The following is a 17,408-nucleotide window of genomic DNA, read 5'->3' on the forward strand; positions in this document are numbered from 1 at the left end:
AGTGTGGGCCACAAACTGCACCGGCAGAAAAACATTACGCAACCACAATTTCATTGTGTACAACGGAAGGGTAACCACGGCAACAAGATTCAGAGACTGAGCAGAGGAACCAGCGTTGGTTGGAAGGAAGAGTGTGAAAGATAATCGTGTGTAAGAGTGTTTGTGTACAGATATGGATTTGGTCCTGATCTTAACCCCTATTCAAGTTAGTTAATATAAATAATACCATGGCAACAGACACTCCTAGTTTATGGTTGGCATGGCAAAACAATGTTTGAGCTACATTGGAAGACCTCAGTTCCTGTTTAACAACCAAATAGGGTTGTTATGTATGTATGTTAGGTTGTTTAAGGTAATTATGCAATATTAAAAATGATTGGTTGATAGTGTTTTAGGAATGGAGAGCCCACTGCCAAAAAAAATGCATAGCACGGTTAGCAGGAAACAATCAATCACTATGTTTGGACATTTTATAGACCAAATATTGTGAATGTCCCTAGCCACTGACAATATTTATATATTGTAATATATATATTACAATTGGTTGTTTTGGCTGGTGAGTGATGCAAATCTACCAGCCACTTAATAATACATTTTACTTGTATAGCGCTTTTCTAAAAAATCAAAAGATGATTGCATATTTTGCCAGCATTTGCCTGGTAAGTGGTGCTAATTTTGTACCCTGTCTGCAGGTTGCCACAGCAACATTATTCGTCCGTCAAGTCACATTACCTGTCAACGCAAAACTAGCTAGCCAACAACCTAACATCAAACTGCAAAAGTGATGGGAGGCGTCAGTAAAATGATAAGTCGCCAGCTAAAAGCAAAACCAAATCTTTATAGGCTAATAATATTTGGCTAATATTTAAGTCAAGTCATTAATTTTGTCAAGACCTCAGAAATGGTTGGGCCTTTAATGACTTGAGATCTATCTACAGGTGTATACACTTTTTTCCACCCAGTGCTGTTTTACAGTGTGTGGCAGCCAAATGGCCCCAAAAAAACTATAAGCGACAGCACTGACAGACAGATTGCTGACAGAAAGCTAAATGAGAGGCAGGCAGTGTTTGCCCTTGTCTAGTAGCCACAGTGAAAAGCCATTCAACATGTCAGAGGAATGTCATTCACCTCCCCCAGCTCCAAGGTTATAAAGCAGCGGCAACAATGGATATATTGTGCTTAGAGGTAAAGAGAGGTGAACAGTTTCTTTAACCATCTTCAAAGTTTTTATGATCTACAGCCACCATGGATCCCAATCATTATGACTGTCAAGAGTCCCTGAAAAGATTCCTCAAGCATTTCTGATCTATATTCTTAGCTGGCTGAAAAATCTGCAGTGAACACTATATATACACAAAATGGACAAAGGTATTGGGCCACCTACACATTACACCTACAGGAGCTTTTATGGCATCCCATTCCAAATTCATAGGCATTAATATGAAGTCGGTTCCCCCTTTACAGCTATAACAGCTTCCACTCTTCTACAACATTTTGGAACGTGTCCCTTTCATCCAGAAGAGCATTAGTGAGGTCAGACACTGATGTTGGACGAGAGGGCCCGGCTCGCAATCTCCGTTCTAGTTCATCCCAAAGGTGTTCAATGGGGTTGTGGTCAGGGCTCTGTGCAGGCCAGTTAAGTTCTTCCACACCAAACTCATCCAACCATGTCTTTATGGACCTTACTTTGTGCACTGGGGCACAGTCATGCTGGAACTGAGAAGGGTCTTCCTCAAACTGTTTCCACAAAGTTGGAAGCATAGAATTGTCCAAAAGGACTTAAGATGGTAAGATGAAGCATTGACATTTTGGTGTGGATATTAATGCCAGAACTGGTTTGGAACTCTGCAGTTATTGAGTCAGCAGAGCTTTGCCGACTTTTACGCACTATGCGCTTCAGCACTCGGCGACCCCGCTCTGTAACTAATATTCTTGTAGGAGTGATTAGAATCCTTTTAGACAGAGTGGGACAGACATCACTGCAGATTTCACACACCGCTGACAATGAAGCCACTGAGTAAAATGATGTAGTCACTGACCAGCTGATGTCCAGATCAATGTTATTCTAATTTGGCCTGCGTATTCCAGTAATGTTGATAGGTTTTCAATGTAGTAAGTCCCCAGGACCCAAAGTGGGTCATTTTAGTGTGTCCCAAGGTAATTTAGTTGGTCCCCAATAAAATATGTTTTATTGTTGTTGTTTTTATACAAATTGTAGTGTTAAACTCATGTTTAATGTTATATGGTTATGTATCTAATACATTTTCGAAATCTTAAAGCTTAATTTACTAACTAACTAGGAATTATGAGAGACTTATCACAAACATTAAACTTGACTCACTGCAAAAACATTTTGTGTGAGGAAATTCTTTGTAACATAGGTCAACATGTCACAGGAATATGTTAACTTATTTCCTCCGGGTACTCTCATGCAACAATTTGCCGCTAAAACTTTAACTATCCCAAATTATAGTTTGGTCACACTTGAAACATTTAAAAAGGCCGCAGCCCACTGAGGTCGGAGTGGCTGCCGCATCTTTCCACAGACATTGCATGGCAGTTAGCCCACATTCCGCACTTCAATGTCTGTACAATTGAATGGCAAATAGTTGTTGAGATATTTCAGTCTGGACAAAAAGCATCTGATCAAAATATGAGTAAACAAAACATTTATTTGACCAGACCAACTTTTAGTACTTGAAAGTTATCAATACTGAGGACAAAATTGCGTTATGATACTCAACCTTAAGTGTGATATTTGACGTGTAAACCTACTAAAAATATTAAAAAACATATTTTGGATCATCTGAATTGTACACGACTAACCTCAACAACAAAATACTCTTGTTTTGTCATGTTTGCAATGTATTCCTCAGATAGCCTTAAGCCCTCAGCTTTGGTTTACCCGTCTTCTGTATATCCTAATGTGCTCAGTTAGCTTAACAGAAGGACTAGACACATACAGAAACCAGCTTGATATCAGGCTGTGCATACAAATTGAGCGAAGTGCAAGACCGTTGTTCTGACAACCAAGGAGATGGTGGCAGAAGGTGAGGGGGGGGGCTGCTGGTGTTTCAGCTGGTCCATCTATCGTCTCCTGCTTTATTTTGTACTCTCTCTCTCTAAAACAGGGCCCCTATACGTCTGGTGAAACTGACATTCAGCAGGTTTCGAGGTGGTTAACTGTCATGACTAAGGGAATGTCAGCAGGCACACAGACTAGTTTTGTAGGTTTAGCAAATACTTAATGCAGCCGATGACATTCAAATACTAAATGATGACTGCACTTCATGATTCGTGGTAATGTCTGCGAGAGATTGAATTTCCTCACCTCCACTCTGACCTTGTTGACATTAATTAAAACTCAACGAAGTTTTGAAAGCCCTTGCCCTTTCTTGTGATTCTCTCAAAGCAGAAGCACATGACAGACAACACAAAAGGTTGATATTCAAGGAAAGGACCTTCAAGGAAACCAAACACAACAGACTGTGTGAGTATGAGTATTGCCAAGGCAACTCAGAATGACAACAATGATCCACCTAATACATGCAACAGAAAATGTTTGCCATGAAACTGTGTGAGGATAAACAGCAACAGAAAACTTTTCCCCAATATCCCTAGGTAAGTCATGATGTACTTTAATGTTATTGACAATTAAGCAGCACTACTGAAACCAACTGCCTGATGAGTCTTTACAGAGTGAGAGCATGAGACAGAGGAAGAGAGATTGCAGAAAAGTGAGTAAGCTAAAAGTCTTTAGCAGCCAACAAAACTCTTAGCAGCCACTTGGTGCATAGTGCACTTGCTCAGTTAATTCCAGGCCAACTGTCATAGCTTTAAACCCAGAACATGCTCCACGCAAGTACGCCGACGCAGAGGCTTTGAGCTACCCAATCAATTTCACGCATCATTGTGTTCTGGATTGCGTCATCTGAAAAACCTTAATGTAGCGCACGTGACAGCTGCAGTCTGAGCATTGCAGCTCGGGGAGCTATAGCATAAAACAATTAAAGAAAGCAGATCCCTTCCGTTTGGTTCAATTCTGCTCAGAACAACCATGACCTACCAGCTGAACATGTCCATATGTATATTGATGACACTTCCTCACCTCTTAATTTATACAAGAATTAACATATATGCTGTGGCCATGATTAGCTTTATTTCGCACCCTAGGTTGGTTGGTTGGTAGGTAAGTAACCAGATTGAGTGAGTTGGCTGAACACACTACATGCTTTTGTTATCATAACATTAATAACATTTGATCAAACGTCGGGCAGAAACTATTGACTATTTTGAGCCCCATTTGGTCATTTAGTAGATGAGGCAGTCCCAAACAGGGCTAGACAAAGTCCAACACAATACAGATAGGTGATGTATACCGTCATCGAAGCTGGAAACATGTGCCAAACAAAGACGGGGAATTCGACAAATTAAGTGTATCACCTGAATGAGCAACGAGGTTCTCAGAGAACACCTCAGCAACTAACCGTAACATTACCATGCCCCAAAATCACACATAATGCTTCAAATTAGAATCACAATTTGAATATGGCTAAAACTTGATGCTCAGTACAGATCATGTTGTTTAAATGACCTCAAGAGGAGAAATTCAAGCTTTTGCCCTGCTGTAGTTACAGCAAGACAGCAGGCAGAACCAGTCATTCAGTCTACGCTTCTCCAGCCAGACAAGCTTGAGCCAGACTGAGGCTTTAGTTAATATATCGATGCTTACAACAGTCATACGTTAAGCCTTGAGAGCATATTTCAACAATGATCTTTAATCCCTCTGGGGGCTGATCATAGTTCATAGTGCTTTAAATTATCTTGGGTGCAAATATACCCTTGCAAAAAAAAAAAAACATTTCATCCATCAGAGAGTGTAGAGGCAGCAAAGGGCTTTTTAAAGTGTTAACATGAAGACACATAAAACACTTCTACCACAGTGTGTCAAAACTTGTGAACTTTAAAGTTGCATGCATGGAAAATGTGAAGGTGTTGCTTCCTTGTTTATAAGGTTTGTTAATAATCAAACAAAGACATGGAAAACAAAACATGAAGTGGGACAGCAGAGGGATGTGTTGTAGTATATTCAGCTTGTAGTATGCATGTACTCTGACAGGTGAATTTGCTTGTAGGCCTAATACTGTTGTCGGATGACATTTTGTTTTCAACATTCCATAACAAACCTATATGAATTCTGATGCATGTATACAGACAAACAGACATACAGTACAACATCCAACATCCTATAGACTAAGCTCTGGTCCTGTACAAGGCCATCATTATTACCGTCACTATCACTGCTCATGCTACCTACCCAGAACATTTTACATTTATTCAACACAAACAAGCTGCTGCTGCTTCTAGTAACACAAAAAGCATCACCTTCCATGCATTTCAGAGAAAGACAGCGGATAAACAGAAAAATACATACGGTTTGCATTTGTTTATATCTAATTGGTCACCATTTAAAGTTATGAAATCAAGTTTAATAGTGGCATATCACAAGCTGCTTCATGTTTGCAAGTAAATATAGTCTGACATCAAGCGCTGCCTGCACCTTCCCAGAGAAATTTCTTCAACTTAAGTGGGCGAGCATTTGTGATAAGAGAATAGATATTCCAAAACATGTACACATGGGAAGGAGTGTTACATAACAAACTTACATATTTTGAATGTAATGTAAAATGTTTACACCACCCCTTCACAAACAGAAGACTATTTTTGGACTAAAAGGCTCCATGTAAACGTAAAGTAGGTACAGTTTACTTCTGTACATTCATCAGATTTATTATTGTTAATTGCAGGTGAAAAGAGCTTGTGGCAGTGAGACAGAGTATTAACAAGAGTGCAGAAGTAATACAACAAGGATGAAAGACAAAATAGGGGAAAGTTGTCTTTTTCCACGATGATTATAGCCCCTCAGTTTCCAAGCTTCACTGACCGCAGATCTCTCCTAATTGATCACAAAAGGGTTGTAGCTCTCCTCCACACACACACACACACACACACACACACACACACACACACACACACACACACACACACACACACACACACACACACACACACACACACACACACACACACACACACACACACACACACACACACACACACACCATTCACCCGCTAACACAGTTGGCAGGGATCCAATTATCCTTCATTGACTGCAGAGATTAATTGAAAATAACTCATTACGCTCCTCGAGGACATTCCAAGTGAGTCAGATTTCAATTTGACTTGTGAGCTGACCGCAATTTGAGGAGTGTGACTGAAACAATCACAAGGCTTAAATCATGGAGGCAGAGATGGACAAACTGGCCTTTGAGACAAAGACATAGAGAGCAAGAAAATCTGATTCCTACTTCTAGACACTCATGTTCAAGTAAAACAAACTTATTAGCTCTTTCCCTATTTATTTATTTTTCTAGCACTTCTCTCTTGCATCGTGATCTTGAAGTCACTGGAATACCATCATGCCTCTCTGACACACCCACTCCTTACTACTGCTGCATAATGTTGGTGATACAGACTGAAGCTTGCTGTGCTTTTGCACTTAGTGTTGTAGATAAGTTTGTAATACTAAATGACTAAAATGTAAATACATGCAGGAAGGTGGCAACCAAAGAAAGATATGTCTTTGTGGTGTTATCCTACCATGGTTGTTATCAATGGCATTTTTCCATATTATAAATTCTCTAAATCTGATGCCAACAATACATACATACATACATACATACATACATACATACATTAGGTAGGTATTTTTTCAACATCTCCAGTACCATGTGATCACTGCTAAATTACAGGAGAAATTTAAAGCTTATCGCCTCCTCTTCTGAGCTTCAGGATTTTGTCTAAGGGTGGGATCTAATAGACATGAAAAGGGAACAGGTTAAATCGCTATTAAGTTTCATACATCTCCAGTAGCTCTAGGCAAAATGGGTATCAACTTAAAAAGGAAGGTGACAATCCTCACAACTGTTTTATTCAAATGGGGGTCAAAATAGGAACTGCTACAGTATGACATAATTCAGTCACATTGTGTAAACTCTGCATTTCCTCTTTTTCTATCTTTATAAAACTACCTCTAATCAAAGCTGTTATAAACATTAAGATTGTATTAATGATTGAATGATACAATAACCTTGATCTAATGTACTTAAAGCCTTGGACCCTTGGTAACACTGCATTCATGCGACGGCGCTGCCGCTCCCTGGGGTCGAGGGGGGTGCGTTAGGGAGGGTGAGTGAGTGGCAGGCCCCATCAAGGACACTCCTGCTACCCAGACAGCCCCTCCACCCAATAATGCAATCCAGGGTAGGGGGGTAAATCTAGGTCAGTAGCTGGGGTACAGTCTGCATCGAGTGTGTGCATGGCATTAGCCGGTGCTGGTGTGTTAGTAAAAAAGGATGTCACAGTTTGCTATAGTGAATCTTCTGTAGTTTTATTTATTTTAATGGTCTGCATAGAGACCAGCAGTTTCTTGAGGGAATTATTTTTCTACATTTTTAATCACCATTTAATACAGGAGCCCATGTGGATAATCCTATTTGGTATTCACAGAAATTTGTCTTTGGGGTGCTTTTTACTGAGGAAGAACCCAAATGTAGCTCAAGTTTAATGCTTTTATGTTCATTTGCATTGCAGAATCCCTTCTGACATCCACCAACCCCCTCCTCCTCTACTAATGGCAGCCACACCCACCCACCCACCCACCCACCCACCCACCCACACACACACCCACACACACACACACACACACACACACACACACACACACACACACACACACACACACACACACACACACACACACACACACACACACACACACACACACACACACACACACATAATATAGACACAAAAGGAGGGCGCTGTAGAGAGCCACACAGCGGTCAGATTAATGCACACTAATGATAGAGGCAGAGCACGGCACAAATATGCAAAGTGTAAAACTGCCCTGTGGACAAGATGAAAGGCATAAAACCAAATATATTCTACAGTCAGCGAATGTCTTAGTTAATGTTTCTCTCTCCAAGTCAGCCAGAAAGCAGCTGAGTCAGTGGGTCTCCAAACAAATGACAACATGGAAACTGAAGAAGAAAAAAAACTCAACTCAACTCACATGACCCATCAGCCCGTTTCTTCATGCAGACTTTGACGTTTTGTTGAAGAATCATCGAGCTGTGGTAATCCTAAATGATTGCACTCTATGGTCAGACCAATATAAAGGTTTGTTGATATTTTAGACTGTTGTGATATTCTATGCCTCGTATGAAGGATCAGATATCAGCTATTCAGTGTTGTTTACTGCTGACATGATGGGGGTTTCTCTACTGTTGACAGCAATGGAAAAGCACTCGATTGTAAAGGCTGTACGGTGTCCCAGATTTCCCTCGTCCTCAAACAACAGGAGAAGGTCACCTGAGAGTTGCTCGGCCACATTAGAATTTAAATAGTACGAGTTTCAGATCAGTTTTTCTGTCAAATTATGGTGTAAAAGATGTTTTAAAAGCACTCATGGCAGTACAATTATATGGTAAACACTGAATACTTGTCTTCTTTGGTATGACATTGGTAATATGTAGATATATTAGAGATGCAACTAATGATTTTTTCAATGATTAATTTGCTGAGTATTCCCTCGATTAATAGATCAATCATTTAGTCTATGAAATATCAAAAGAAAACATTTTTTTCATGGTTTCCCAGATCCCGGAATGACATTTTAAAACATCTTATTTTTTTATTCCGACCAAAATAAAAATAAAAAACATTTACAGTGATATTAAACTGAAAATCTTCATAATCAAGACGCTATTTTTCCTTTAAAATGATTTAAACCATAAATTATCAAAACAGTTGGCAATTATTCTTTTGTTCATCAACTAATCCATCAATCGATTAGTCAACTTAATCATTTAGCTTTAGCACAAGGTATTGACTGCTGGAAAACAAATACATGCCCTTCAACGTGCTGCTATTTCTCAACTGCAGGCTTAGGAGGCCCTAAACCCTGATAGATGTGTTTTTATCCCTGCAGGTTAGACAGCCAGGCAACACACCAGTACTATTAAACTCTTAGACACTTCAACGATGCTTCTCCCTTCACTTAACCATCATTTTGAGGAGGTATCAAATGGGAGATCCTTTTAGATGCCAGTAACCGTGATATCTTCAGTTATTCCCCGCTGATCTCTGCCCTAAAGTGTGAATTTTCCACCAATCTGTGAGGCAATTAGAGGGATCAACTGAGCACAGATATGGTCAGTGCTTTGCTTATTGGAGAGAAGAGGTCTGGAGGAGAACAGCAGCAGTGGCCATTTCTATCAGGAGCCCTTTAAAAACACAGCTGGGATGAGATACTAACTGGCCACAGTTCAAAAGGGAGAATTTGACGACTGGTGCCATTTTCCAAGGATTATCATACTTTCTTTAATGCAGCTCTGCAGGTAACAACTTGATGTCTCGCCTGGAGGCTCAACAGTTAACGCGCTGCAACTCCAGCAATTCCCTGTATTTTGCTCTTCCAATAATTCAAGTTCCCCAAGTTACCTTCTGCACCTCTGGTAAAATAATCTGGCTAGTTATCCCACATATATTCACACACCACATTGACAAGGGGGAGAAAGACTGGTCCAGGTCATAAGGCTGTTAAATTAAGGTCTGATGAATCCATCACTGTGGAAAGTGAAGACTTCAGCCTGAGCAGGTGCTGTTCCAGGGGCTGTGGATAGACTTTTGAGCGAGGATCAGACACTACACTCTAAAATATGCGTTACACATCTTCCTCATTATACCGAGCCTGCATGCTCACTGTAGCTAGATACGAACAAAGCTTAGATGCTTGGCTTCACCAGGATTCGGTTCCACCATGCATGCAAAATAAAGCAGGCAGTATCAGTGTCAGTGAAAGGATAAAGTCCCTGCTTGGGTGATTTGCCATTTTCTCATTTTGCCAAACCAAATTGGGCCTCATTCCAATTCCAGCCAGAGTCCTGACTGGAGTACAGTCAGATCAAAAGCCTCTCTGTCTTTAAGCGTGCAAAGCATTACAGTGCAGGTCATGCCGCTGTAATCTAGCCAATGAATAGACAGACTCACCAGTTTTTTTATCCAAAGTTCATCCAAGTTAATGTATGCAAGAACATACTTTAACGTTTTGTAAACACAGCTCAGGATTCATACATTTGAATTTTCTTATGAAAAAAACATTCTAAACCTGGCATGTACAACTGTCACAGTTTCCCCCAAACTGCTATATAAAGCCACCTGTTCCCGCACCACTTGTGTGTTTCATTCATTTATAAGTTACCCAGAAGTAAAAAGAATCCTTAAGTCACATTTAGCAGTGTCTGTAGTGGTATTTGGGGGTAGTTAGAAAATATAGCTGTAAACTTTGTGTCAAGTTAGATGCTAAAAAAGACGTCTCCCTAACCTAAGAGAAAAATTTTTATCACATGTGTTATTAAATGTAGGCTGATAAGTCAGCTAAATGAACTGTAATGTAATACTGAATATCAACTGAATCAAGTGTAGTTTTTATAGATTAACCAGGCTAACAAAAGCTGGACTAAATGTCTTTTTCCATCTCATGCAGTAGGCTTGAGCTCCCCTAAATCATGCATAATTATTCTGTCTCAAAGAAATTATCGATAAATCCATCCAAAAAACAGACTTAGGCAATAGAGCGCACTCAAAATACCAGCTTGCATTGATGCCCTTATTACATGAACAGCAAATGTTTACCATATTTCAACACTCCAAGTGTTGAAATAGCCGTGGTTATTGCACTACAAGGGCAGACAACCCAATTTAAAGTCTTTGCTCTCCTAATCAGACTACTAAAAGAGAATGGATCCTGGTGTTGGAACGATGACCAAATGAGACTATCACACTCGCATAGCCGTCTCTTTACCAAAAGCCAGAAATCCAATCCCATTACACAAAGCTCCCCAATCGTCTCTATTACCAAAGTAGCATAGTAAAGCAGCTACAGCAACTTTAGCTTTCCCCTACAGTGCTGGTAGGTGAGCGCTAATAGGAGAAGCAGTGTTGCCAGACAAGCCCTGGAGAGCAGAAAACAATTGGTTGATTATTACCAACATGGAGTACATGTGTCACTTTGATAACCAGAAACTCACGGAGATCCATTTCCATGTTTCTGACAGTCATTTGAGAAGACTGTGATGATAAATGCACCCTGGCTTGTGTTATTTTTACCTTTACAATGTAGTTTTTAATCTATGCAGCAGTCAAATTAAACCAAAATCAAGACTGTTACAAGTTTTAACACTGTGTATTTCATATTTAACAGAACAACACAGAAAATTAAGGATCTCACTCGGTTTTCAGCCTTAATGTTACTACCCTGCTTTGTCATTTAAGCAACTTTCCAGACAAAAAGAAAAACAACCAGAGGAACCAAAACACCTGTCTTGGCAAATTGTTTCGTCTTCACTCAACCTCTTTATCCCCATTGTCAAGCTTTCACCTTTGACATAACGCAGTCTGGATGAAATGAAAGCAGGCTGTGCCACAATGTAAATCCTCTCCCTCCCTGTAAAGATGTACAATGATACCGTCTGGCTCACTCCTGCAATAAATCTCCAGGAAGAGGCAGCAACTGTAACAGACGCTAGCCTCTTCATCACTGACAATGATGCATTATGGACTGCATTAATCAGACGCACTCACAGTGGGGGGATGCATGTCCTAGGGTCGACTCACAGGCATAGTATGCGAGCATGCTTGAATGAGAGCATGCATCAGTGTATGCGTTTTAAATCCATCTGTATTAGTGACTGCAGAATGGCATGACAACATATATTGAGGACTACTATATGAACACTTGGATAGATGGGTTAAAATGCTAAGTATAATCATATATACATTTTGAGATGAAAATCAGGTATTTTCCCCACCCTCCCTCTCACACCTCTACCATGAACAAGGGGAAGTTCATACGCATTAGGAATAAGAATAGCTCTCAATAAATTAAAAAAACTTACCTCCCCAGCTCGTCTCCAATTACGTAAAATTCCTCAACATTTTCTGGGTTGAAAACAGTCATGTTGTCCAGGCACTTCCTCACTTTTCCTCCGACCGCAGGCATGTCCTCCGCAAACGGCACACCGGCTCTTCACAGCGGCACCATCCCTACCAGCAGCCTCCGGTCTGGGCAGGGTTACAGCCAAACAATCCTCCTCATGTCAGAGCTTCCAAACCAAGTGGGAAAAAACATCAACAAGGGGGGATAAACCATTAAACCTCGACTATGAAACCTGGCTGGAAAAGGTGGGCGTTCAGTCAACAAAAGGAAACCTAACTGACGGAGTAATGAACCTGCACCTCGGGGCGACGTCACGACTCCTGGAGCTGATCTTTCCTCCCGGTCCCTACCATCTCTTTTATTTTCCCGGGCACTTGTTTGAATAATGGTGCCATATAACAACTGCCAGTTTTAAAGATACTAGTAATATAACTATAATTATGTCACCAACGGCTGGTTAGGAATGCAAATAACCCCCTCGTGAAAGCTTGGTGTAGCCATGGGAAACACGCTAGCCTCCTCCTTTCAGTCCAGCAGGAGAAAAAAAATGACTGCTGAGTAAAGTCATATCTTCTTTAAATAATGACCTGAGAGGACCTGGACAGGTGTTTAACACAGTTTAACTGTGCACTTAAAAAGTCACACCCCTAAAAACCCAAATTAAAAGCCGAACATTTGAGCTTTTCCTAAATTAAAACAATGACCCGCCGCCCCTGTATATGAAATATTCAGAATCGTGAACATTAACGTTAGCTTGTATTTACGGAGCGTTACTGGCTCTTTCTTGATGCCGACATCTGACTAAAATTGTATGAATTCACTGTAAAGTGTCTTACAGTTTGCCGGTGTGTGTCCCGCTGCCAAACGTAGCCGAGATATCATGCGTTTTGTGGGAGCCTGTGACCCCGGTTTGGCTCAAGGAAGACAAAAATGCTGGCTTGAACGGGAGAAATCAACGTTAACAATGTGAGGCAGTCTGGTCCTTGTGTTGCCTTCAAGGTCTATGGGAGATTTGGGAAATTTACGTCCGAGCGACCAGTTCTATCGGTTTTATCGTATGCTTAATAAGGCTAACACTGGTATAACACAAATGTAAACATATTATATATATACTGGAAGAGCTAGGGGTTTTCTTTCCTCCAAAAATTGTAGCAAAATCTTAGTTTCTAACGAGAAAGCCTTAATTACCGCATTTTTACAGGCAGTAAATGCAGCATCATCGTGTGTCAGTTGAAGGAGCTGCTTCAGTCGCAGGAGGGCAGTAGAGCTTTCACTTTTATTTTAATCACAGTTCAGAAGATCATTTGTGTAATATATTTATTTATTATTTAATTTAGTTTGGAAAAACTTATATGCACCAAGCACATATGAGTTATTTTAAGGCGAGTCTAATGAACACACATGCTTAACCAAGTTTGACCACGCAGCAAATCAAATCACAGTAATATCTATTCATTCCCATTAACCAAAATCTAAGAATCACACAAACATTCACCACATATTTGTATTGTTTCATTAGATTTTTACTTTTTTATCCATTCGTTCATGAAATTAGTTCTGTTGTGGCAATTGTGTGATGACATGAGCCTTCTTTTTTTTAAAATAACTTTATAGAAACAACAGTAATATTACACAACAAACAACACTACAGAGAGGGAAAGAAAAATTACACCAAAAGCAAATAAGATAAATGACCAAATATACAAATATAAGTAAAAAAACAAAAATACACAATTTGAACTGTAAAAAACACAGGCCTATTTATAAAATTACAAAGATATTTATAAACTACAAATCATCTGACAATTGTGTCTACAATATTCCTTTGAAGGAGGCATGTCTTCAAAGTTTGTTTTTTAAGAGATTTTTTTAAATAAAGTTTATAATTATATATAGAAAATAAACAAGTTTGACTGTCAATGTGTGATATTTGCCACAATAGAGAGCATTGTTAGACCATACAATTTCAAGATCAGATTAATGCAAAAAGGAAATTTAGGTCCAACATGTAAGTTCACTTTAGCTTTTAACTTCACTGTTTGACTTAAGTCAAAGTTTTTAAAAAGGCATCCAACTTTTGAATTTTAGTCTCTTAATATGTCTCTAAATATAGAAGAGGCAAAGAGTTTTGAGCGTTAAGTCAATTAATGCAGAATCTGCACTGTGCTACATTTTTGAAGATATTCTGAGCATTGTACTTTGGCCGGACTCTCACTTTCTTACACATTCTCTCTTGCTCAAGTGTCAAAATGTAAAGGGAAAAATATACTAAAAGTACACCAAACAAGATGCAGTACCACATTTCAGTATTTGCCTCTGGCAAATATTTAAAAAGCCTCCAATCAGATGTTTTTAGAATTCCCCAATGAAAGAGGCATCTGATTTAAGGCTTGTTTAAACTATTTTCCAGAAGATTGTCTTGAACCTTTCTTCTTTTTTTAACTTTTGTCTTCCCCACCAAAGAGCACAGTCATTACACTTGTCTAAAAAACTATAAGCAAATTGTAAATACAGCATACATGAGCCAGGTTTTTCTTTCTTAGACTGCACCTTATGATAGTTTGGTGGGGGTAAAACATCCTCTTCATCCCCGATGATCTCTAGGTGTGAGAATAAATGATCCATCCAGTTATCTATCAGGCCGTTTTCTAAGCTGCTTATCCCCTTCAGGGCTGCGGGGGGCTGGAGCCTATCCCAGCATGCAATGGGAAAGAGGCAGGTTACACCCTGGTGAATTTACTGAGAAAAAAACCTTAGAAATTAGAGCAGGAGGCCCCTACCGACCTTTCACTCTCCGAGAGTCATTATGACTTTGATTTGTATTGTCCATGCTCAGCCAAGGTGAAGTGCAAAATGGTGTTACCATCATATGTGATGTGTTTGCACACAGTAAAGTCATGAGATCTATGAGAGCAGCTGCAGCTATAGTTATTATTTTCATTACTGAATAATCTGTCAATTGATCTTTTAGATCTTTTGTAGTTGGAGCATATTTTAAGAATTTTATACAGTTGGGTAGTTTAATAATCTATTAAAAAAGTATGATATTTTATAAGCTCATCGTGTGATTTATGCGTAAACTCTCAATCTGAAACTAACCTAAGCTGACATGCACTGCAGTAAAAAGTAAAAGATTTCCTTCTGAAATGTAATAGAGTAGAAGTATAAAGTAGCAAGAAATAGGAAAGCTCAAGTAAAGCGCTTAAATGTGTAAATAAGTACAGTACTTAAGTAAATGCTGGTGAAGACCAACAGTCTAAAGAGCAATTTCTAACACTCGAGATATTTTGCAGTGTCCCCTTTTTTAAAAACCCGGCCAGGTCTAACAGACTAAATAAATATTTTATTTCTCAGGCCACCAAACTGTTGCTGACGATGACCTTTGGGTCATCGTCAGCAAACTATGTTTAGTTTTCCATTTAACTATTGGGTGCTGATGATGATGGTTTTCCGATTGCATACTTTAAAAGAAGCAAATCCTCACATTGGAGAAGCTGGAAACATCAAATGTTTGGCATTTTTGCTTGTTTAATAACTTAAACGATTAATAAGATATCAAAATTGTTAAGACACATTACTACGGGGGGATAAACCATGGTAAGTAAGAGCTGTAAGAGTTTAAATTCCAATATTAGTGTAGTGTAGGGGGCTGAACACACTCAGCTCTAAAGAGGCTGTGATGTTGAGATTCACACAGAGCTTTTAGAGTGGGAATAATTTGTCCATCCGTTTTAGTGGAGCAGATGAACCAAATAATTGTGCACTTGATAAAGAAATCTGCAATACTGACACATAGTATCTGAAGAAGAGGCAAATGAAATGATTTCTGCCTTCACAGTTTTTGCCTACAACCTGAAGGACAGATTTTTTTCCCAGCTATTTTAAGAGCATGGGGATGGAAGGAATTTTGTACAGACATTCATGCTCACCAGAGGATGAATCCAACTGACTTTGGTGATTCCCTAACATTTCCTCTAGTGCCACCAGCAGATCCAAGTCTCCCCTCATTCTGTGAAACATCTCGACTACGTTAATAGATGGATTGCCGTAACATTTGGTACACATTCATGTCCTCCACAGGATGATCTGCAATTTCCATCATTAGGTTGAAATTTGAATTTGTACACTACATTCGTTTCTGAACATATACCTGTAAAACTGATGATATTTAGTGCAAACTAGCAAATATCAGCATGCTAACATTTAGCTCATAGCACTGCAGAGACTACGCAGCATAGCTGTAGACTCTTATTATTTATATTCTTTGTCTTTATTCAAATAAATAAAGAATAATGATAAGACAATTACATAACTAGCATAAGACTAACAGTGATAGCTGCAGCCTCAACATATTTAACATAATTGCCAGCATGATGATCAGTACAGTCTCATAAATCACAATATATTACATACTGCACATATTACTGCTTGTGTATGTTAACAATAACAGGAAAGTGTACTGTCGAGCCCTAATAAGTCAGCACAATGACATTCTTTCAATATTACACAATAATAATTGGAAACATCAGGATGGTCTTGGGTTGTTTGGCTGAGATATATAACTGCTGTGGTTTAAAGGGTTATTGCACCATCTGCTGGCAATAAGCTGCACCTATCTGACAGCAAAATCCTTGTCTGGTTTAGACAAGTTAAACATCATAGTTTCTAAAAATGACAAACAGTATTTCATCTTATATCTTTTTTTTTACGGTGAAGATTTGACCTTTACCAGCAAAATCTGCTATTAAATATCCAGAGTGACTTACAGTGAACTAACTACAGGGATAGTCTCCCTGGAGCATCTCGGGGTTACGTGCCTTGCTCAGGGGTACAATGGTGGCAGCCCTGGTATTATATCTTTCTTTACTTGTACTGACAGACTGTACATCTTTACATAATATTACTTCACCTTTAGCATTATAAATAGTTCTTTTTTCCAACTCTGTTAGAAATGAGCATGTAGATGGATGATAAGAAACAGGCCCCTGTGCACAGATACTTGAAAGTGCGAATATAGTAGATAGTAGTAAGCTTCAGGGTATTTTAAGTCATTTCTTTAGGGACATTTTGCAGGTTAATCAGAAGTTTAAAGTGCACCTAAACTTCATTTCAGTTGATTATGCTGGAGATGGAGAGAGGCTATTTCTTGTCATACAACTCTGTACAAAATGTTACAGAGAACAAAGCTACTATTCTACAGTATCAAACAAATGTAGATTCATGGATGGATTATTGAAAGGGCCCAGGGGTTCAAAGTGACAGGGTCCCCACAGGGACACAACAACCACAAAGAGTATTTGTGTTTAGGGTTTCAAGAACACCTCTGCATTCAGCCCTGGACAATAAC

The 17,408-nt window shown here is 39.3% G+C and overlaps 1 protein-coding gene across 3 annotated transcripts in view; it reads right to left on the reverse strand.

The window, feature by feature from the left end:
* The window catches only part of dapk1 (death-associated protein kinase 1), a 72,651-nt gene extending 59,581 nt beyond the window's left edge, over window positions 1-13,070 (reverse strand). The window contains exons 1-2 of one of the 3 annotated variants that reach the window (XM_029439394.1): window positions 12,898-13,070; window positions 12,021-12,186 (exon numbers count right to left, since the gene is read on the reverse strand). In XM_029439394.1, the coding sequence (XP_029295254.1) occupies window positions 12,021-12,124 (104 nt within the window). In that variant the 5' untranslated portion in view covers window positions 12,125-12,186; window positions 12,898-13,070. Of the gene's footprint in view, window positions 1-12,020; window positions 12,228-12,360; window positions 12,617-12,897 lie in introns of those variants that run through there. The other 2 variants (XM_029439392.1, XM_029439393.1) reach the window with 2 other exon arrangements.
* Window positions 13,071-17,408: the final 4,338 nt, after the last annotated feature.

Source organism: Cottoperca gobio, chromosome 9 (genome assembly GCF_900634415.1).
Source record: "Cottoperca gobio chromosome 9, fCotGob3.1, whole genome shotgun sequence".
Taxonomy (NCBI): Eukaryota; Metazoa; Chordata; class Actinopteri; order Perciformes; family Bovichtidae; genus Cottoperca; species Cottoperca gobio.